The sequence below is a fragment of the Leucopleurus acutus genome (genome assembly GCF_964270905.1).
Source record: "Leucopleurus acutus genome assembly, chromosome: 2".
NCBI lineage: Eukaryota > Metazoa > Chordata > Mammalia > Artiodactyla > Delphinidae > Leucopleurus > Leucopleurus acutus.
Window position 1 is genome coordinate 14,850,055 of NC_139143.1, and position 23,119 is coordinate 14,873,173.

The following is a 23,119-nucleotide window of genomic DNA, read 5'->3' on the forward strand; positions in this document are numbered from 1 at the left end:
TCACATCATATTGATTGGTACTGCTACTGAAGTTTTGCAAAATTCCCTTAGGATTGAAAAGAAAAGTCATTTCTGAAATGATGAATAACTCTAGGTTTGTTTGGGGTTTTCCTTTGGTTCGTTTTGCTTTTCCTTTGAATGAAGAACAATTCTTAAGATGGCCCGATTCATACAATAAACATCGTACCTCATGTCCTTCAAATTAATTTCCTTTTAGCGTTTTATCAACAGGATTCTATACATCTGTGGTATTTCTATCAAGAAGGCGTGTTGCTTTGACCGATCTCATGTTGAAACTAAGACAGACTTATAAAAATCGATTTCAGTTTGTAGGTTCAATTAAATGTCTTCAAGAATTTACACTAGTTAGCATCACCCAGTGCTTGCTTTTGGTGGGACGAGAGAACGCACAACAGAGATTCAAGTAATAATTTCAGCAGATGAACTCTGCTGTTCTGCAAATGCCCTTTGTTTTGTGCTCTGGTGAGCAAGCCGCTACACCAATGCTTTTGGCAGTGGTACAAGACTGGATCCATGGAAGCATGTGTGTATTTACACAAAAGAGGCTTCTAAGCTACAAAACTCCCTCCTGTTTGGTTACACTAATTTCCCTTGAATGAAGTTTGTATGCAAGCCAAAACAATGGTAGTTATCCTGTGCTCTAGGGTTCATTCCCAGTAGCGTGAAGTGAATAATTGAACAGTTCCTAGATAGCCCCGTAATCGGCTCTTTTTATCTCTCTCCCCATCATCTTGATCCTTTGATCATTAAAAAAAAAATCAGAATACCGGTAATTGGAACTTTTGTTAATACACTAATCCCTTCCCCCGTATTTCCCCACCTCCTCTCATTTTCTGATCTATTTAGATCTGACGCGGTGGTTCAGCTAAGCATCCCACGGTGGCATTCAAAGGATTTCAGGTGTGTGAGGCAAATGGAAGCATCTCAACAATATAATTAAGGGGTTACAGGGAGAAATGAAAAACTGACATCAAATTCAAGATAGCTTGGGCCAAAGGCCAAAAACCCAGTTTCTCCAGTGAATGCCTAAAACAACACATGTGTGCGTTCTGTCAGTAGATGGCTCTGTTCAACACAGAGTCAATCCAGGGTAAATTCCCATGTCTGCAGTGGAGACAGACACGCCGTACCTTACCTTGGCTGCGTCGGGTCCTAGCACATCCACCACGGGGGGCTGCACCCCAGCAGGTCGTGAGGGTCTCGTGGTCACTTCTGCCCAAGCGCTGCTGTTTGTACCTCCTCCAAGAGTGCTCACCAGGACCCGATACTCATATTTTGTCCATGGGCTAAGAGCAGAAGTCTTGTCGATAAACCTCATGGGATGACCTCTCGGTAAAGTCACCAGGGTAGTAACTTCTTCCTTCCCTTCGACTCTTCTCTCGATTGTGAAGTTCTCCACCAAGCCGTTGGGATGGGTGGGGGGTTGCCAAGATATAATCACGGACGTTGGGGTATCGGAGAACAACTCTGGTCTCGGGATACCTTCTGGTGCGTCTGGGAGTGTCCATACAGTCTGAGACTCTGGTGACAGGGAACACCCTTTTGAAGTACAAGCTTCTACTTGAAATGTGTAGGCTGTATATGGGCGCAAATGGACCACTGTGCCATTAGTGACATTTCCAGAAGTTTTTAAGCAGAGACGGCCATGTTGGTGAATGTTATAATGGGTAATGATCCCATTGCTCTTTAAAGGATGCTGCCAGGTGACCAACATCATTCTTGACTTCACATCCCGAAGAATCGGAGGGTCTATAGGTCCAGGTTCTACAAAGTAGAAAAAAAAGTAAGACAGGATACCTCTTAGAAACTCCCCACATCTCCTCAGAACAAAACTAAAATGAGTGATAACTCTCCTACCAGAGTATGAAACTGGACACTTGGTGAAGGCCAATGAGTAAGTGGCCAAGTGTCTCTTACACATTTACTCTTAAATGTGTCAGAAATATGTACTTGTTGAACATTATCAAATTCAATTGTCATTTTTGTCTCTAAGATAGCTTTATTAAAATCATTTCTTTTTATTAAAGCTAGGGATTCAAAATATCACAAGGACTGAAATAAAGACCTTAGGAGAGAAAGATACCAGAGGGCGGTTGTAACCAAAGTTGTAGCTTCCGCCCCATTTTTCTAGAACCCCAGTAACTCATTCTAATCAATAACACTGTCTTAACAAACCTGCATATTTCACAGCCCAGTAAGACCCTTCAGCATCTCTCATTATATATTCCATATTATCCCCGGGTCTGTTTATCATTCTAATCCATGTTTTGTAATTTATCTACTCCCTGTTAATACTATAGGTGATTTTTTTTTTACTGTGACTGTGACAGAAGCTGCCGATTTAGCTCTTTCACCTACTGATAAATAAACAATGCACAGATCTGACCTTCAGGTTAACAGGTTTAATGCTTGCTCCACTCAGCACTCTAACTGATTCAATTATCATAAAGGTTCAGGAGGCTCCATGAATACTGAAAGAGGCCCACCATATGCCCGCCTAGGTGTTGTGGAACAGCAAATATCCTGCAGCCCTCCAGAGAAATTCCTTAATTGTAAATAATTTCACCATGCGACACACTCAAGTCACCTTGAATGCAAACCCCTCAGCCTGCGGAGGCAAAGTGTTATTTAAGCTTTACTGGGCTGCGTTAACTTCTGCAATTTGAAGGGCTGTTAAGTTTTTCAATTGAAATTTCATTTAAAATGCAGGTGCTTTTTATTACATTGAGGCTTTACTGCTCTCGGGGTACAAGGAAGAACATGGTGCAGTAACACAAATCTGGCTCAATCACTGATCAGTAACAGCTGTAATTCCAGAACATTTAGCATTCTCATAAACCACGGCCCGAAATCTATAAATTGCTACAACAGATCAAGAAACATCCTATATCCCCCTCTTCTGCCCACAGCAATTTGGACATTTATGCGATTTTTCCGTGAACATTAGATTTTATGGAAGAATCTTTAAAAAAGATATACTTGGATTTAGTAATTGTTTAAAACAGCGTTGATTACGTGTGTGTGATTCAGTGTTATACCCAAGGTTTAAATTTTAAACGCGACCACTGCTTCGCAGAGCCAGTGACCACAATGATAGCTGATGATAGGAGCGTATTTTCACACGACATGACCCACGTATTTGTCACCAACTGGACTGATGGTAGAATCAGAATTACTTTTTGAGAGGAAAGCTGTTACCGTACACGAACCCCGAAATCAAGCCATTTCTGACAATTTGGTAATGCATCCTATTTGAAGAGAAAAAGGCTTAAAAGTACAGTGATCTCGATACGGATCGCATTTTTCATTTTAGTCTGTTGTTAGCTTTCATTTTAAAGCTTTCGTCAAACCACTGTGACATTTCTTACTTTTGCTCTCCGGTACACAGTAGCGGTAGCAATTATTATATCAAAATAGGGATGCGGATCCTTTCTTATTTATACTTGTCATCTAGGTTTGGCTCTCTCCTGAAGAAAAGCAAGCGCAAGTCTTGTAAGATATCAATGTTGTCTTGTAAAACGAAATCCTCTGAGATTGGGGTCCATAAAATCAATGGTGGAGAATCAAGCCTTTCAGGTCTAACCCTAACTCACCCTTCCCCGCTGAAAAAAGAATAACATATGCTTACAAATCAGAATATTTTCTATTAGGGTTTTCACTCGGGTCTTCCATAATTATCCCTCATCTGTGCATTATCTCAAACTGTGAGCTTCTTCAGGGAAAAGTAACAAGAATGATGCAGTTTGTTCTCTGTTTTGATGGGGATAAGCCTTTTATTCCTTCTGACTACGATAATGGTCTTATCAAGGAAACATCCAGGATAATGAACTGGTACTTCAAGCCTCCACAGAACACAGCCTTTCCTTAAAGATGATCTCCTATCTTGGGAAAGAAGAGGTGTTTAATTTCAATTGCATGATCTTTCCCCCCCCCCCTTGAAAGCCGGAATACATTTTATGAGCTTCCAGCTCTAGCTGAGTAGGGCCCCAGCCCTTGCTGCAGGAAGGGTCCTTGAAGCACACGACTCAGGAGAGGATGCCGAATGCAGCTTAATTAGCTGCTTTGGCTACGGAAGTGTTAAAGCCTGACTCTTGGCACGCTTTCAATTTAGTGCTTTAAAATGATAAGCCGAATCGTCTAGTTCTATATACAAATCAACCGGCACGCTACTGCATGGCTGAAAGGGTCACCACAATTATGTAAAACATGAGTAATAACTATAATTGGGGTAGTTTGCTAATACAATAAAAAGCTCCGAACATGAGAAAAGTTACGCTCACAGCAGTAGCTATCACTTCTAAAGTAAGAATTCATGGATGAAATGACATGAAAAAGATGGTTATAAAATTTTAATGGAATGATAAAAGGCAAAAGTCAGCCTCTCAGCTGAATTCTTAAAATCCCTATATATCACAATCAGCTCCTTAACTGTAAAATCAATGTGGAGTATAACATGTTGTCAATGCGGCTGTCACTGGAGGGGAGACCGGCAAGTATGACAGCCACACAGCTCAGCTGGCTAGTGATGAAAATACAACCGAACAGCCCTCTCCGTGGGTGTAATTGTTTAGAGAACTCCCCTCCTGGAGCGGGGAACGGGGAACATCCTTTCTGTTCAGATCACTGATTCATATTTCAAGCTGTTTCATTACAGCATTAATAACAGAAAGTAGTTTCATTTTGGCAAATGAAATTATCTTTTATGGGAAACGATTTCGCTCATCAGCTTCAAAAATTCAGCCCCAGCTTAAAAGAGAGTTAATGAGATTGTTCACAGAGGGACCTGCTTATTTTTATACTCAGGGGTGTATACTGGGAAGGATGGGTGCGTAGGCATGTGTGTGTGTGTGTGTGTGTGTGAATAAATGGTTTGAATGACTCACATCTGTAGTGTGTATATAACTTTTTTCAGTCGTTTTCTTGGGTCTTCTACAACTTGTTTGCTACTAGAGTTACCGAAGATGGCTCAGTTTTCCCGGTATGTTATGACCGCCTTGAAGCAACTTTTTGCCATTCTAATTAAAAACTCACTCTGTTCAAAAGCTCTTTTTCAGCAATATTAACTCCATAAGTGGACATCCTCTAAATCTGCCAATGAATTAAAAATCACGGTGGCAAATAGATGGATATATAATTATACAGAGTAGTATATACCCTACGCTAATTGTTCCTGTAGCCTCTTGATACTCACTACTGAAATGTTAGCAGAAGAGTGGAGTGATGGATTCTATCCCATCTTTAATCATGAGTTTTTTTTATCAATTTATTATTTATACCCCAACTACTTCCCCAAAAGATTTTTTGACAGCTCATAATAAAAGACTTAAGCAATAGGACAAGTAAAATAATGATAAAGAATACTTAATCTCTTGATGATGAAGAGGGTACAATAGTTGTATCCCAAAACAAATATTAAGAACGCGCACCGCAGCTTGGCACAAGTATGAACATTCAGCTTCTTGACAACTGATGAAATAGGAAAAGACCTGTGTAACATAGGCATCGTTGCTTAATAAAAGAAACACCTGAAGACTAGACGGTTGTTGAAATTGAAAGGATATGATGTATCATCTGCAAGTAGGTGAACCGATACTGGGGAACTATTTTCTCTCTTTCTCCCGAGACCAGGACAGCAGAGGAAGGCTAGGAAGAGTGTTCTGACTCCCAGAATTGGGATTTGTTGTATGGTGAATGGCTATGGATTTTTCCTTGAAAGTTTGGAACAGAAGATGAAATGTGCTGATGTGAGAATTCATGATGGCAGAAAAAAGTCCTAAAAGAACTAGAGGTTCCAAATTTGGAAGAACAGTGGGCTTTCTGTTCCCAAAAGAGATTCAAGAGCTCAAGAGGGAAATTGAGGCCAGGTGGATAGAGGTTTTCATTAATCGATCCATCCTTTCAAAGGATTTTCTATTGGTCACTTTCAGCTTCTGATCTTAGGATATAAAAATGAAAATGTAAAGATAATACATATTTGTTTTTATAAATTCTGGGAATGCAAGGATTTGAGGGGTGGAATCTATGCAACAGGAAACAAAGTATGTAGGCATATACATACAGGGCCACTTCGCTCAGAAAATCAGCAGTTTACATTATTTACTTTGCATCAAGGACCTTCCATTGTGGGTAAAGTAGAGACCTACATCACTGCTTGAGAGGATAAGCATTCACAAGTTAGTATTTAAAGCAATTAGGACATGTATTTGGAATAGAAGAGCAAAATCATCGTGCAGCACTACCGAAACTTACAGTTCACATTTCTTCATTCAGTAAAATAAAATCTACTGTTACAAATCTGTGCCACTCTTATTTACAAATGTTTCTGTTTTTCTCTCACATAGAACACTTAAGATCCAGGTTGACCTTCAGTTCTAAAGCACACTGATAAAAAGATCTCTACCACGCAATATTAGTTCTAAAATTTAAATACTCTTAAGGATACAAATATACTTACTGAATGATTGGAAAATCCTGCTCTAGAAGTATCTTGATCAACCGATCAAATTTCATACCACAAGTTTACTTCCCCTCCCTGTCACAAGGACTCAGTGTTTTACTCATTACAGGTTGTGAGAATAAGAAGGAAACGTGTTTTCCTTCTGGAATTCTATTTCTATATATCTGTCCCCCTTCATTTTGAAATAGCACATGGTTTTGGGCCAGCAGAGGTCTCTCTAATTAGAACATTCACTATCCTAGTCAAGACAGCTAAGGTTGAATCCCAGGGCCAGCCAGCAGGCTGCCTCTGACCGAGGCAAAGAATGAGGACTGCCTTTGGGATTTCCTTCTCTTACATCTGCCTCTCATCCTCACCCTCCTTGGCTCATACACAGAGGCTGGAACCACGGGCAGAACATCCTGCAAGCCGCCCTGCCTGTCTCAAGTGTCAGTGGACACCTCTTACAGCAATTGCTTTTCCCGCCTTTTTCTGAACCAATGATGAGGAAGTAAATTTGAAATCTGATATTGATGTGAACTCCAAATAGAAATCATTCCCGATTTCCTCTCCTGGTGTTCTCATCCAGAAAGGCTTTCCTGACACCCCATGTTGAGGGAAATGCTCTCCTCTGGGCTTGCTCTCAGCTTTGAACACTCTAACTATGGTTTTACTCTATGTCTTTCTTGCCACCAGACAGTGGACGCCTCAAGTAAAGAAAACTCTCCTATTCATCCTTGTAATTTTCATGTCTCTTTCAGTCCCTCCTACATGGCAGGTACCCAGTGAAGGTTTGCTTGGTTGTGTTTTCATGGATTTGCTTACATGAGACTCTTTTTCCTCAGTCCATTAACAATTTTGGGTACCTGCTCTATATGAGACCCTCCACCAGGCACTGGAACTACAAAGATAAATGAGATGGAACCCTAGGTCCTGGGAAGTTACAATTCAGAAGGAGATATCGATGGTACACAAGTAAACACAAACCAAAATTCTAAGGTAGATATGAGGAGGGAAAGCTTCACACAGGAGGTGACGTATGAGCTGGGGCTTGATGGGTGACTAGAATGTTGTCAGACAACAAACGAGGCAGAAATGTGTTCTGATACGGATTTCAATGAACATTGCAAGATCTTTCTCTTTTACTGCAGAAGAACAACTGTTGCTTTGTAAACTGCTATGAGAATCTTAAAGATGAATGAGAGGGGAAAACTGCTCCAAACTGCTAATGAGGAAAGTAAAACAGGACCCAGGTATTATCATAATTTCCCTCATTGCTTCATCCTTTGCTCACAGCGCAATTTTAAGTACGGAAAAAATAACAGTAAAACCTAATACTATGAGTGAATACAATATGTTAATAGTACTGAAAATCTCACCGTGTAAGTAATAAGATACATCTTTCTATCTTTTAGCAGACGCCAGTCAAAACTCATGAACAATCAGTCTGTTAGCAAAATAATGAACACATGAAAAAACTGTCTAAGTAAATCTACAGAATCAACTGTTTAAATCCCACAAACTTTATTTAATAATGCCTCTTAGATTAATGGTTAGAAATACAAATGTGGAGTTTTTAACTACAAATTTAGTGAAATGATTCAACTTTTAGTCTTTGAAAAGTATTTGACAACTAAATGGTCATCTCTAGAAGCAATCTGGATTTTCGGTGTTGTTTTGTTTTGGGGGTAGAGAAGTGATTTTTAGAAAAGAATCTCATTTTCATCAGGTTGATCTAATCGTGTATACATATATGTTTGTTGTTAAAATGACTCAAATAAAGAGATAGTCCATATTTCAGTCTTGTTAGCTAAGAAACCTTGGGAGAAATCTGAATTTTATTAGTCTAGGGAATCTACATTTTTCAAGAAAAGTGGGTTATCTTATATTTTACACAGGGCAGGATTTTAGTAGGCAAAAGAGCACACGCACATTTAAGCTGAAGTTGAAGGAGACTTTCCCTTCCAGCCAGCTACCATTTTCACATGCCTATACTGCACGGAAAACAATTTTAAGCACACAAAAGAGAGGGACAAACAATAAAATCAGAAGAGATGGTTGTTTCTGGTTAAAAGATATCAAAAAGTTTCAGCTGATAGGTAAGTGTCTTCATGTTATTAATCGCATGCTCCCAAGTCTATCACAATCTTAATGCATTTTTGTAGGCGGCAGACATTCCAGGTGCTTGGACTGCCAGCAGCTTGTTCAAAAAAAAAAAAAAAAAATCATGTGTTGTTTGTATTTATCTGGTTGCAAATAGTCGAACACTACACTGACCAAGTTGGCTGGAAAAAACATCTTTTATGAACACAAGTTTAACTGGATTTAAAATATTCATAGGAAATGTGCATTATTATTATTTGGCATCAGCACACTAGATTTTTTTTTTTTTTTTCTTGTCGGGGGGTGCGCGGGCATCTCATTGCTGTGGCCTCTCCTGTTGCAGAGCACAGGCTCCTGACGCGCAGACTCAGCGGCCATGGCTCACGGGCCCAGCCACTCCGCGGCATGCAGCACGCTAAATTTTTTTTTTTTTTTTTTTTTTTTTTGCAGTACGCGGGCCTCTCAGTGTTGTGGCCTCTCCCGCTGCGGAGCACAGGCTCCGGACTCGCAGGCTCAGCGGCCATGGCTCACGGGCCCAGCCGCTCCGCGGCATGTGGGATCCTCCCCGACCGGGGCACGAACCTGTGTCCCCTGCATCGGCAGGCGGACTCTCAACCACTGCGCCACCAGGGAAGCCCCAGCATGGGTGGTTTTATAAGCAAGGCTTTGAAGCCTTGACGGAAAAACTGCTTGTGCCCAGTGCCAATCACTCGGTCTTTGTCAACTCAATTGCACATCCATTCAGAGATGGCATCCATCTCCACTGACACCCAAAATATATAGGACACTGTTATCATGTCTCGGGGCGAGCATGCACTGCTAACTTAACCTGGAGGGGCAGACAGCCAGCCTTTGGCCCTTTGCTGATGTGTGTGACATCACGCGTGAAGCAGAGGAAGAAGTCATCTGTCTCGCTGAAAGGATTTCAATGAAAATGAAGACTGGGTTAATACCTGCTACACAATCAAGTGTTACTAATTCTTAAGGGAAGGAAGAGGAAGGGTTAACACTATTGCCTTTGAACCCAGGCCCTAAAAAAATCACAAAGACAGCAGTGTCTCCATGCATGAAAATTCTAACCACATTGAGCCTGTAAGACTCGTTTTATGGTAAGATGAGGCAGGAGAGAAATTTGCTCAACAGACGCTGCTGTACTAATTGGTACTTTACAATGTTTGGGAATTTATTTATGTAGGAGATCCTGACCCCTATTCAATAAAGATCACCACGGAGGAAATCCGAGTGTTGCCCCCTGTCTATGGGAATAGAAATTGTGGTGCGAAAAAAAGGAGACATTTTCTCTCCTCTTCCAATGTGGCGTTCTATGGAGTCATCACCTCTGCAGTGGGTGAATAATTATTTTTAGTTAACCTCTACTGAGTGCCAAGCAAGTACGCTCTATCTAAGGAGATTAGAAATTTGTCTTCAGTTGTTTTTTTTTTAAAAAAAATGTTTCTTCAAAAATCTATTTTGGGTGGGAGCTCTCTGGTTCATACATCTGTATACAGTTGGTGTTCATGCTGTCAGAGTCCCCAGAATGAAGGTAACGTTCCCTCTAAAAGGGGTGTAGGCGCGTTGAGTGGTGCACAAATGCTTTCTGGGCTTGGTGTGTCGTTTACTGCACTCTGCTGATAATTTACTAAATGGTACCCTTGAGAGGAAAGAACTGGATGTGTCCTTGTAAAGTACCAAACTTGCTCCCTGGGAATAATTACAAATTGGGAGAAATGGATGAACTATTATATATTATTGTTCATATATTTTTTTAATGTAAGCATTAAGGAAGGTAGATAGGCCTGATTCCATCTCAGTTGATATCTTGTTCTCACTAAAATAATATAATTAAGGATATTGTAGACATAAAAGAATCAATTTCATATACAATTGATATTGTTGCAAATACCGTGCCTTTTGAGATTAATATCCAGCCTTTTGAAAGTCACTTGGGTCCTCACTGAATATAGAGCCAGAATGGCAATTGGCCAACAGGGCAACATCTTCTAAGAGGCCTCTGATTAAAAGACTTGACAAGATTAACCCTAAAAACCTCACTGTTCAAAGATACAGTGTCCTCCTTCGCTCTGTGTAGCTTGATTTATTTTCTAAAAAATTATACTTCCATATATACACTTTTTAAGAAGTAATTTGTATAAAACTCAATATGATTGCCATGCATTTATTTTCTCTATATAACCGAGTAAAAAACATATATATGCAAACAAACTCTTCCATGAAAAACTAGAAAATTCTCTGTACTGGTTGAATAAGACAATCCCAATGTACTCTTTGTAATCCATGCAGAATGACTGTTATCAGATTATACTCCTCTACTCTGGAGGCTGTCTTTCAGGTATGGGTAAAAGTACAATGGAATCTGTTTCCAGAAAAAAAGTATAATGACCTCTAAGTAACTTCATGAAGTAAGGTCCATATTCCACGTTCTTCTGCAGAGAACACTTGTAATATTCGGTCATAGAGTAGAAAAGGATAACCTTTCTCCTTCAGGACACCTAGATGTACCCTGAAGGACTGAGTGGGTCCATATCATAATTTATTGTGAATTACATATTCCTGTTTGTAGGCCTAACCCTCCAAGCCCCCATTTTTCTTCTTTCTGGAAACTTTGACCGTTCTTGTCCTGGAAAAGATTACTGTCCCTCAACATCAAGAAAATAGAGGAGGCTTATTTCTTTGTTTTGGAAAAATTGAAGACTTTAAGACTTCCTAATATAGAGAATATCTGGCTGTGTGTTTTTCAGACCACTTACTGTCCTCTGCGGTGATGAACAGAATCCAAGAACTATGTGCACTGCCAAATCCGTTGGAGACCACCAACCGAAATTCGTACTCTGTGTACGGTTGGAGATCTCTCACTTCATAGCTTAACGATGCAGAAGGACCGGAAAACAACCTATATGGAAAAGAAATTCTAAAATTAAGAAGCTTTAGACATTCAAAGGAATAAAAACCAAGTACAATCTTAAAGAATTTTCAGGGAATGTCAACATACCTCTCAGTGCTGCAATTTTCTGTCATCGCGTGATATCTCTTTTAAAATAAGCAGTCCTTTGGCTGAGGGTTTGTATTATTGCATTTATATGAGATGTAAATTCTAGTAGTAGCCTGGAGTGAATTTATTGAGACTGACTGCCACATGGAATTTGTAGAATAAGTATTATACTTTTGTAGCCATAGTCAGACAGCAGATTTTGTGGGGTTCAGGTGTGTGCCTGCTCTTGGCAATACATGTGCTCATGAAAAGTTAAGGGTGAAGGAATCTTACTTTAAGCCTCTATAAATGAAAAATTTGCAAAGCAAATAATGATCTCCTAGGGTATTGCTTTTTGTTTGTTTGTTTGAACTTTGGAAAGGAGGTTTTTATTTGTTGCCAGTAAGAACTGACCTATTGTTAAAAATTTAAGATATAGTGAATTTATGGCTACGTTGTAAAACCCGGGTGACTGTTAGAAGGGATGGACGAAGTAGAATGCTTACTCTAGAAACCAGTGGGTGGAGTTGCCGGGCCTCATCTGGAGTTGGTATCTGGGAGAGCCGGGGGCGTTGTTCCGAGCTGGTGTAGACCAGACAACCTGAAGACTGGTTGGAGTGGCAGATGAAAGCCTCGGAGGCAGCACGCCATCTGGAGCTGTCGAAAAACACAGATGAATTAGAGCAGAGAAAACCATGGAGAACATATGCTGGATGGAATCGAAATGCTCCATATACTGGAAAAACTGTTCCTCAGGATCAACAACAATGTTAAACATGGTCCATTTAATTTAACATTTTCATTCCGGAACTACTGTACTTCCTTATTGTTCATTTCAACACAATTACATGAGTATTTCCATCTTAAAAGCCACCCCCCCCCCCCCAAACAGCAAGACAGATGAGCAGGCAGCACATCCCCACCTGTACTTCTGTTTCCCTAATTGAAAACATGGAGGGGATTTAATGAAGCAAATATTAAAGTACCTTTTTAATTTAACTCTTTGTTCAACAATCAAGCAACTGAACAGTGAAGGAGTCCGGATCTTTTATTTCTTCCATTGATGTCACCCAATGTTTCCCTAAACACACCACGACCGTGAACACAACTGGATTTTTTTTTTTTTTTGAGGAAGGTTTATTAAAATTGTCTTTTTCTACAAAGAAAGTAGCACATTCCAGCCTTAATTCTCACTTATGAAAATATAAAAACTAAGCTTCTTTCCTCATGTGTTTTATACAGTTGGTTGCCCGTTCTCACAGTGATGCTGCCTTTATTCAAATATGTTACAAGTTGGGGCATAGACTTTTTCTAGTCTAGTGGAATCTCTGGCAAATTCTTCCTGAAGTCAGCATACTTGCTTGATATAATCTGTTACAGGGAAATCTATCTGGATAGTTGTAGAAGGCCTAAAAGAAATGAGTGAAGCCTATTCTATTAAGAAATTAAAATTTAAAAATGGACCAGAAGACTTTGGCTATTAAATAAATTTTTCCAACAGGTATAACTTGAATGAACTTCTCATATCAGAGTGTGTTGCAAAGCTAGTCAGAAACTCAAAAACAAATTAAGCACAGTTCTGTGCCTTTGGGAAAATCACCAGGGAACTCTGAGCTTATGTTTCTTGTCTCTAAAACGGGGATAGTATTTTGCCTTTTTAGGATTGCTGTGAAGACCAGAGACAATGTAAATAAAGGACCTTTTATTGGGTCCTGATAATTATTAATTGTTAGCTATTGTTATTCTACTGGACTAATCCGAACTTCCCTTAGCATAATTTAAGTACTACTATAATGCATTTTTTGATTATTGTAATATAAGTTCTTATTGACCAAGGATTACTAGAGGCCATTGCTGAAGGAGGAGAAGGAATCAAAACAATGAAAACAGCTATCAGGATTCATTTTCAACTTCCGTTTATACATAACTTGATGTAGTGTGTGACTTTTATATACCCTCCAATTTGGGAGAACTGTCTTATGAACTATGAAGCTAGTGAACGGCCACTGATGAGAATGGAAGAATTAGATTCCGTGTCTCATCAGTCTGTTGTAAGGGTTCTGAATTCATCGATACTCCACTAATTTATTCAGTAAACATTTATTGAGCCTCTACTCTGTGCAAAGTAGTGTTCTTTGTGTGGAGGGTTAATAACACTGAGTCAACCCTCAGTTGACATGACCCCTGACCCTACGGAACTTATGTAATCGGAGAGAGCGAGCGATGAACAAATAGATACCGATGACCCTACCAGATGGCACTAAGTGCTCAGGTGAAGACTAACGCAGGGTAAGTGGAGAGAAAGTGAAAAGGAGTGAAGATTTTGGTTATTACACAACAATTCAGATTAGACAGGAGAGCCATAGGAAGAACACGTCATTAGGTGACATTAGAGCAGAGACCTCAGTGACATAAGGAGGTGGTCATGAGAATGTCTACCTGAATGTCTACCTGCCGTGTGGAGGAACAGCAATCCAGCCAAAGAGCGGGCAGGGCAAAGGCAGCGAGGAAGGGAAAGCACTGGCTGTGTGTAAGGAACAGTGGAAAGAAACCAGCGCGACTGAAACCAACTCAGGAGAGGAAGAAGAAGAGAGGAAAAGCTGGAGAGCTAGGCTCGGTCTAGATACCTCTAGAGCCTCCTTAGGGCTACACCTTGAAAGTCAAAGTCAAAGGCTTTGGACTCCATTTTAAATGGGGTTGGGAGCCACGGCAGGGTCTTAATCAAGGAAATGTCATGATTCTAAACAAATACAGGCCACTCTGGCTACGTAAGAGTGACTTTCTAAGTTGAAGAGAGAGGGAATTATTTAACAAGCAAAAGCTTTTCTTTCTAAATTTTCCAAGTATCGTTTTAACATCCGTTACAACTCATCACAATTATTCCTCAATCACAATCATGTAATTATACAGATTTGGTAATTATTGATCAGGGTAGATAAGCTAAGAGACAGACACAACTGAACTAAAATAAAATGTCTACTCTGATTCCCTGTGAATAAAAGCAATAAACAAATACAAATCTCTTTTTTTAAATTTACAATTAAAAAATTATTTATTTTGGTTAGTAAGTTGAAAAAATTTACACTTCTTACATAAATCTAAATATATTAGGGAGCTAGATAATGTTAGTTTTCCAAAGGGGACTGGATTTAGGAGTCAGATAGCTAAAGTTTCAAATCTCATCCTCACCAATTCAGTTCACAAAATTCAAAGCTGATTACATTTTGGCAAGTTCTTAACCTCACTGATGTAAAGTCATTTCATTTATAAGTGTATGTCCAATAATACTGACTCTGTAGAGTTTTTAAAGAAGTTAAATTTGTAGCAATTAACTAAAATGGTGCAAGGAGCACAGTTTACTTCTTGGTAAATTTTGGTGTGTGTACACTTGTGAAGTCACAGATTTTTGTCCCAGGACGGTAATGTGTATATAGATAGACAGATAGATAGATATGTAGATAGACAGATCAAGGTAATAAGTTTTAGTGAAATTAATGAGTAAAATTAACAAAAGAAGTTTTAAATAGAGCCACACTTAAAGAATCTGCAAATTGTTTTTCTTGGTCCAGGCACAGATTAATAAATTAAATGCTCATCAGTAAGAATAAATGCCAAAAGAATAGTTACCTGCTAATGAAAAATTAATCTGCATTTGATAATTTCTTTAAACATTTAAGCAATAATTTCATGGAGATTTCTTTATAATGGTACAACCTCTACCTTAAACACTGGATCAAATATTCATAAACCATGAATTATGATAGTGTGGCTAACCAATTAAATATCTGAACTTGCAATAAATTAAAACTTCATATGCTTCTTAATTTCAAATAACCTTCAAGTTGCCTTCAGAAAGGCAAGATCAAGGACTTTTTTTAGAGTAACTAAATGTTTAGAGACAGTGAATACAAATTGTTAATCTTTTTATGAAAATTTTCCATAATAAAAATTATTTTTAGGTAATAGGAACTCAATTTAATAGAATATTTGCTCCTGCAATAAGTTCAAAATATCTTAAAGAAAATTCTTTTTAAATGTTATGATTTTTAGGGAAAATAAAAATGTGTTGCAGTAGGTCACAGGTTTTAAGATACATATAATTTATTTCAACTTGCTATTAGCTTTATGTCTTTCACATCCACATGTGGTAGGGAAACTGGATATAGTGTTTTATGACAAAATAAATTTTCAGAAAAATGTATAATCTTAATTTTACAAGGTATAAATTTACTCATTCCCCAAATTATAACCTTTCAGTTTGAATCGGGCTTGAGTTGTCAGAATACCACTTTACACACAAAAAGCTAAGTCAGGGAGGCATGGGGAGAAGGCTGGAAGCAGGGAAGTTACCTATTGCAGCCATCCAGGCTAGCAGATGACAGCAGCTTACATGCAAGTACCAGCAGTGGAGATGGGGGCGTTAGTTTGCGGTTCAGTTGACTGTGGCATGTGTCGCTGATAGACAATAAAGGAGTCAAAGGTGATGCCAATGTGTTTGGCCCAAGCACCCAGGTGACTGGCACCTGAGAGGAGAAATGGGATAGGAAGGGGATCAAGAGTTCTCTTTTGTCCACATTACACTTAAGAGGTTTATTACACAACTACAGTGGCTACACCAAGGACGAAGTGGCAGATATGAGTCTGGATAAGAACTGTGGATCAATGTCCGTGTGGTATTTCATGGCCGAGATGTGATGAAATAAACGAGAGGGTGAGTGTAAATAGAGCGAATGTAGAAGAGGTCTGAGCAGTGAGGTCTGGGGTCCTCCAAACTTTTGAGGGGCTGGGGGAGGGGGAGGTCTCTGCAACAAAGGAGATTTACTTATAGGAGTGAACACTGAGGTAGGGGAGAAGCTAAGAGAAGACGCATTTTGGGAGCCAAGTGAAGAAAGGAAGGCCTGATCGACTCCGTCAAATGTGCTGAGTTTCAGGAAGGAAGAGACTAAGAATTAAGCTTTGTCTTTGGCCAAGTGGACGTGACCTTGTCAAGAACACACAGTTCAGTGGTGGGCGTGGCAGTTTGATTCGGGGAAAACTGAAAAGGGAATGAGAGAGGAGGCAATGAGTGGGTAGAGTGAGCCTAGAAGACTCCTGAGGGATTTTGTTCTAAAGGGGAGAAGAAAATGCGGAAACACTTAGAGAAGCTTCTGGTATCAGATGAAGGCTTTCTAAACACTGGGAGAGGTTGCAGCGTTTGCATGCTTCTTGGAATGACCCAGAAGAGATCAGGGGAAATGATGATGTAAGAGAAGGAAGAATAGTTAATTGCCAAAGCAAAGTCCTCGTGTGTGTGAGAGAGAGAGGCAAGCCAAGGCACGAGCCAACTGAATTGAGAGCTGGTGCACGTGGGCTGTCGAATAGAGCAGGGACAGCCCACCACTGTGCAGAAGTGAATACAGACCCAGGCTGCAGATGTAGAGTTAGGTAGATCTGGTGATGGGAAAACAGCAAATGTCTCTTCTGATGGCATCCGTTTTCCCAGGGAGCAAAATCAAAGCAAAGGCGTCCGCTCTGTGCCAAAGTGTGGGAGTGAACTGGTTGCTTGAACAGAGAAGAAATGGTATGAAGTAGCTCTCTCGGGCAGTGGAAATAGGACATACCTAGGAAAGGCAATAATGTGGCTGTCCAGGGCCAGATACCCAGTAACTTAACTATAAATCTTTGGATTGAGGGACATTCGCTGCCAAAGACTTTTTAACTGATATTTTGTCTGTGAGTACAAATACTTATAACCATGATGATTTCTTATTTGATATATATTCTTTCATTGATGTATAACAAATGCACACATATCAAAAGAGCCTGGGCAAAAAGTAACGTGCCAATTGCATATAATGTACAACATATAAAACCATGTCCCTCATTTGATTGTTTTTTGTCTCACTTTTCTGTCAAGGAATATAATATCACTGACAATCCAAATTCGGAATAAGAATCAGCTCTGATAAGTCATCAGCATGAAAAAAATTAGAGTTTTAAATATTTACACAAAACCCCTTCAAGTGTTAAAAACTGCATTACCGTGCTGTCGGGAAAGAAAAAATGCCCAGAAGATGCTCCATAATAATAATAATAAAGTATCTTGGATTCTCTTTTGAGTGATAACAAGAAAATGTGCTCCGTTAAATTGGTCACACTCCAATTATATAAAATCCCCAAATATTTCCAAACAAAGCGATCATCTTAAATTATTGACATATAACTATTCATTCTACATGCTTTCAGTAACACTGACTTCTGGCAACGTTTTTTCCCCTCCAGTTAACCCCTTTTATCCTAGACCTATTCCTCTGAGGGTCTTTAGCATCGAAGCAGTAACTGGGAACTAGCCATAATTCCACCCCTGGTTTCTTAACGCAAGAGCCATGTATCTATCAGCTTGATATACTGTCTCCAAGATGCTATGTTGCTCAAAAAGCTTCTCTCAAGTTTAATACGACCCTCGCGAGGCAAGCACTCCACAACCTCGTGAATCAACCCATCTCGTCCAGTAAATACTAATTCTACAAACGCAACTGGGCTACCTCAATCTATAAATTCAAAGGAAGGGTGTTTTGACTAAAATTTCAAATTTAACCTTTTTTGGAAGGCAAAATGCATATAGAACATTAAGCAATAAATTAAATCACAGAGTGGACTAGTCTAGATGGTATAATCTTCTGAATGTCTGATTGCATTAAACTTTTGTATGATGTACACTTGTAGACGCTTCCCTAAACAAACAGACAAAATGCCCCAAACATTTGCTCCATACAGATTTATAGAACTCTTGGGAGGAACTCTAGAAAGCAAAACCAGAGGCTTTCTTTTCATGTGGCCAGTGACCACCAAAGCTATAGTGACCAGAAGAAGAAATTTGTGGGGGAAAAATGAATTCACGTATTTTGCACATTCACATTCAAATATGCTTCACACACACACCAATGTCTCAGGACAGCCCACCAACTTGTTACTACTACAGTGTGATGTGGGGGTGTATGAGTGTGCATTTCAAAATACTGGAATAAGATGCTGCATTAAGGTATCAAAGAAGTCTACAGTGTTTTGTATGAAATTCACACCTGTAATAAAGGATACTGAATGCCACTCTGCACAAGGTTCTTTGCTGGGCGTGGGGAAAGGGCAGAATAAACAGAAAGGGGGATTAGATCACCGACTTTTTACTTAACAGAGAGACAAGACATGAGCCAAATAGCACAGAATGTGTACAGAGCATAAAAGAGGTGTAGGTGCTTCAGGAGTTTTAGAAGTTAGAAATTCACAACCAAATACGCGCTGGACCTTGGCTTTCAGAGGAACCGACAGGGTCATGGGGCATCGGTAAGTAGCTCACGTGGAGTCACCATGTCCTCAGCCTAATTCCAGGGCCCAAGACTCTCATCACCTCCGCTCGTGTTCCTTCCAAGCAGATGTCATGCTTTCTACTGGTTTCACTTAAAATCTGACTTCAGCCCAGCTCACACTACTCTCTCATTTCAGAGATTAGACGGCTGGCATCCTCATTTAGGTTTCCCTGTTAACGTAAGAGAAACCACGGCCTTTCATCTATATACATCCTGGCTGCATCACTGAATAGCCTGGCACATGGTCAAAAATCCCTGGATTACACATTTTCCTCTCATTTTCTGAAATAGTTACATATGAGCAAAGGGTTTTAAATTCTAGTTTCCAGAATGGAAAATTAAAGTTCAGACACATCTATTGAGTCGTTGAGTCATAAACAAATTGAAAACAGAAGGCAAGACTCCATTTCCCGTCACTAAACCATATGTCATTAAAAACGATATTAATTACGAGGAATATGCAGATGTGCTAACAAATGGACAGTCAACCTTGAGCACAAGGATGCACAAATAGAGCAGCATTAAACAGTGACAAGTAGGTTAAAACAGATTTAATGTTAGCGAAAGAGACTCTCATAAGAGTTAACTTTTGGAACACATACTGTGTGCCAGGTTCTTTTACGTGATTATTTCCAATCCTCAGAATCACAGGGCAAAACTGTAGTGTTATCTCTCTGTAGTATTAGATAAAGCACTTGAGGTTCAGAGGGGTTCATATTTTATCTCAAATCACAAAACTGGTTACTGGCAGAGTGAGGATTTAAACTGGGACTGGTTAAGTTCAAGGGCAGTGCTCTTAATTTTGTACCACAAAACAGCATGTTATAGCAGGTGATTTATAAGAGAGAATAAATATTAAACACATTAAATAAATAGGAAAAAAACCATTTACAATATTAAACAGATTCGTTTTCGTAAAGGTTGGATTTATTTTCTGTCCAAGTCATATTCTTCAGAAGTACTTTCTGGTCTTCTTTCTTTATCATAGCATCTCATTATCTGTGAGGAACTTCACACAGAACTACTAGCATGAATCTGCTAGTTCTCAAGAACGAGTCCAAGCCCACAGAAATTCAATGAAATGCAAAATGGAGAGCTCGTTACATTAGTAAGAGAAACAGATTTTGGAAAATTAAATGTTATCTAGAGGCGTGTCATGGAAGTGATCTTTGACCACAGAATGGTCAAAGCATTTCAAATTTGGAGGGCAGACAGCTTAAACGCTACCAAGTCTAACTTCCCACCAAATAAAGGATTCTTGCCTAAAACATCCCAAACAAGTGACATTCAGGTGTCTGTTCATTACCAGTGATAGGAAAATAGTTGCTTTGTAAGTCACCCCATTATATTATCGTTCTTCTTGTTGGTTAGTTCTTTCTGAGGGAGAGCTAGAAACTATATTATTTCTACAAAACTTAGGCTGAATATAATCTTTTGCCCATATCGGCACCTTCTGAGAGCAAAACAGGGGACTGTAAATAACCAACATGGGTGAATTGAGCGGCAGCAGGCATGAATTGGGACCATCTTGGGCAGCGGGTACATGTGATTGTTTGTGCTAATGACACTGAACTCTTTGGGACCTTGTCTGAGTCACGCTGATCCCCGAGAACAAGCCATCACTACCGTTAGGGATAGAACTTCAGGCATTTTTAACTAATCATCCTCTTTTCCACTAAATTTCCCCATTTCCGGTTAAACATCTCTGCTCCCTCCAATGAGTTTCATATAAGAGGATTCCTCAACCACTATCTAGCCTTGTTACCTGATTTGGATGTGTTCTATTTTGATAATGTCCTTTCAAACCATCAAGGCTTATACCTAAACTAAACCCTCCCTTGTGCATCGTGACCAGGGCAGGACACAAGCATACTCTGACTTTCCTTCCTTCAAGTGACGTGGCTGAAACCTCACTGAGCATCTGAATTTTGGCCTGCTTGACACTGGAGTTCATCACTGTCATTCAGATTGGCTATGTGGTTGATTCAAAATGGTCTTCGGATAGCTAAAGATGTCAGATCAATGATTTTTCAATGGACACATAGAATCTCGGAGGAATGTTATTAAAGAAGCAAAGTATTTAAGTAGATATCATAGTGCCTAGGACAGTGCTTTGTATATGAAAGACGTCCTGTAAAAATGGACAGAATAAATGGGTGAATAAATGGATAATGGATGAGTTGGTAAGAAGAAAGATGTGCAGGAAGAAATCTTTAACCTAGGACCCTAATAATTGGTAGGATCCAGACCTTATTTCCCATTTACAAATACAGACTCAATTATCTGAAAATGAATGCTTTTTTCAACATAAAAGAGATTAATTGCTTGGAAAATAACTAACACAGCAAACATCAAATTAGATATGAAATACCACTTTACAAAACATTCATTTTATCACTGATTTCTGTCAATGTCTCTGTTTCACAGATGTGAAAACTGAGGTTAGAAAAAGTTAAGCAACATGTCTGAAGTACATGACTAGTAAACAGCATCCTATAGTTTCATACATGTCTCTTTCATTTCCAAGACCATAATTCATCTCTCAACACCAAGGTGAAGCTTAAATTTAAGTCTAGCCATTGCTTTTCCCTGCAGTACGCCAAAGTAATGGTAATACAAGTAAGCTACTTTGAGAGCAGAGATCTTTTCACTTCTTTTTGTAAACTTTAGAGCACTTAAATTTTGAGAATTCAATATTGCTCATCAAATAAATATTAAAGAAATGCTAAAATTTAGTTCTTGCAGAACAGAGCCCCCTTTTAAAAGCATGTATTTTTCTAACTATAAAATAACGCATGTTCACGGTAGAAAATTTGAAAATTACCAAGCAAATGAAGAAAAGTTATCCATAATTACACTACACAGAAATAGCCATTGTTATACTACTATAGACTCTTTCTTGCCTTTCTTCTCTCTGTATATATAGTTAAATATATATATAACATATCATTTGAAATGATTACATGCTGAATATTTTTAATATGTTATTTTGTAAACTTTGCCCACTTTACAGTGTATAGTGAAAACTCCCTCTGTCATTAAATAGCTTTTAGTAACATAACTTTTCAAAATAATTGCATGTAACATTTTTATAAATGTAGAGTTTTCACTGAAAGCTGATATTGATATAGAATGATATCATTTTCAGTATCATAAATAACATTCAGAGTATCCTAATAAATGCACATTTTGTTTTGGTTTTTAGAATTGCTGAGTCAATAGGAATGAATATTACCACCATTTCAGATATAAGCTGACAAACTGCTTTTCAGAAAGTTGTGTTTATTTATATAAACTTACTTACTATATATATTTATATATAGTAAGGTATGAATGATTCATTTCCCAGTATCCCCGTAGAAATAAGTATTTCATATATGTGTGTATTTATGTATACCTAGGCATATATAATACACAATAATGTAACTATAGCATTAGAAACATTGTTATATAATTATATGTTATATAAAATACACATATTATAATAATACAAAATATATACATTAACATTATATTACATAACTATATTGTATAATTACATAAAATATACAAATTTAATATTTTAGATATACTATAAGATAATGATATGATATAATTACATATAATTTATATAAAGTATGTATATATATAAAATATATAACCTATTAAGTCAGCAAATAATTAAAAGGCAACTACTTATATGCCAGGCACTGTCCTATGCTCTGGGAATATAGTGATGGACAAATTAAAACAGTTTTATTAAGGAGAGAGAGACAATAGAAAAAAAAAGAAATAGAATCATTTCTCCCCCCCCCCTTCTTGTGAGTTCTTTTTTTTCCCCAGCTTTATCGAGGTATAATTGACAAATAAAACTGTATATTTAAAGTATACAGTGGGATGAATTGACAGATGTAGACACTGTGAAGTGATTAACACAAACAAGTTAATTAACACATCCATCACCTCACAGTTACCTCTTGTGTGTGTGTGTGTGGTGAGAACATTTTAGCAAATAAAAAGTAGTTCTAATGTAAGGGATTGGGAGTGATGAGGGAGGAGGTGAGGGCAAAGCTGATACTTTAGGTGGGGTAGTGGGGAGACCATATTTGAGCTGAGACTTTTGAATCACTGGGGGACGCACATCTCAGGCTGGCCCAAGACAGGGGAACGTTTGGCCTGAGCCTTGAAGGCGGTGTGGCTTGAGCACAGCGAGCGAGGCAGAAACTGGGAAGAAAAATGTACAGAGGA

At 38.7% G+C, this 23,119-nt stretch overlaps 1 protein-coding gene across 1 annotated transcript in view; it reads right to left on the reverse strand.

Annotated features, from left to right (window-relative positions):
• Positions 1-23,119, reverse strand: part of USH2A (usherin) — a gene marked incomplete at both ends in the record, with an annotated part of 783,425 nt that overhangs the window by 273,987 nt on the left and 486,319 nt on the right. Inside the window, 3 exons of the mRNA XM_082834448.1 lie at positions 1,157-1,785; positions 11,329-11,471; positions 12,056-12,206. Of these exons, the coding sequence (XP_082690574.1) occupies positions 1,157-1,785; positions 11,329-11,471; positions 12,056-12,206 (923 nt within the window). The remainder of the gene's footprint in view (positions 1-1,156; positions 1,786-11,328; positions 11,472-12,055; positions 12,207-23,119) is intronic.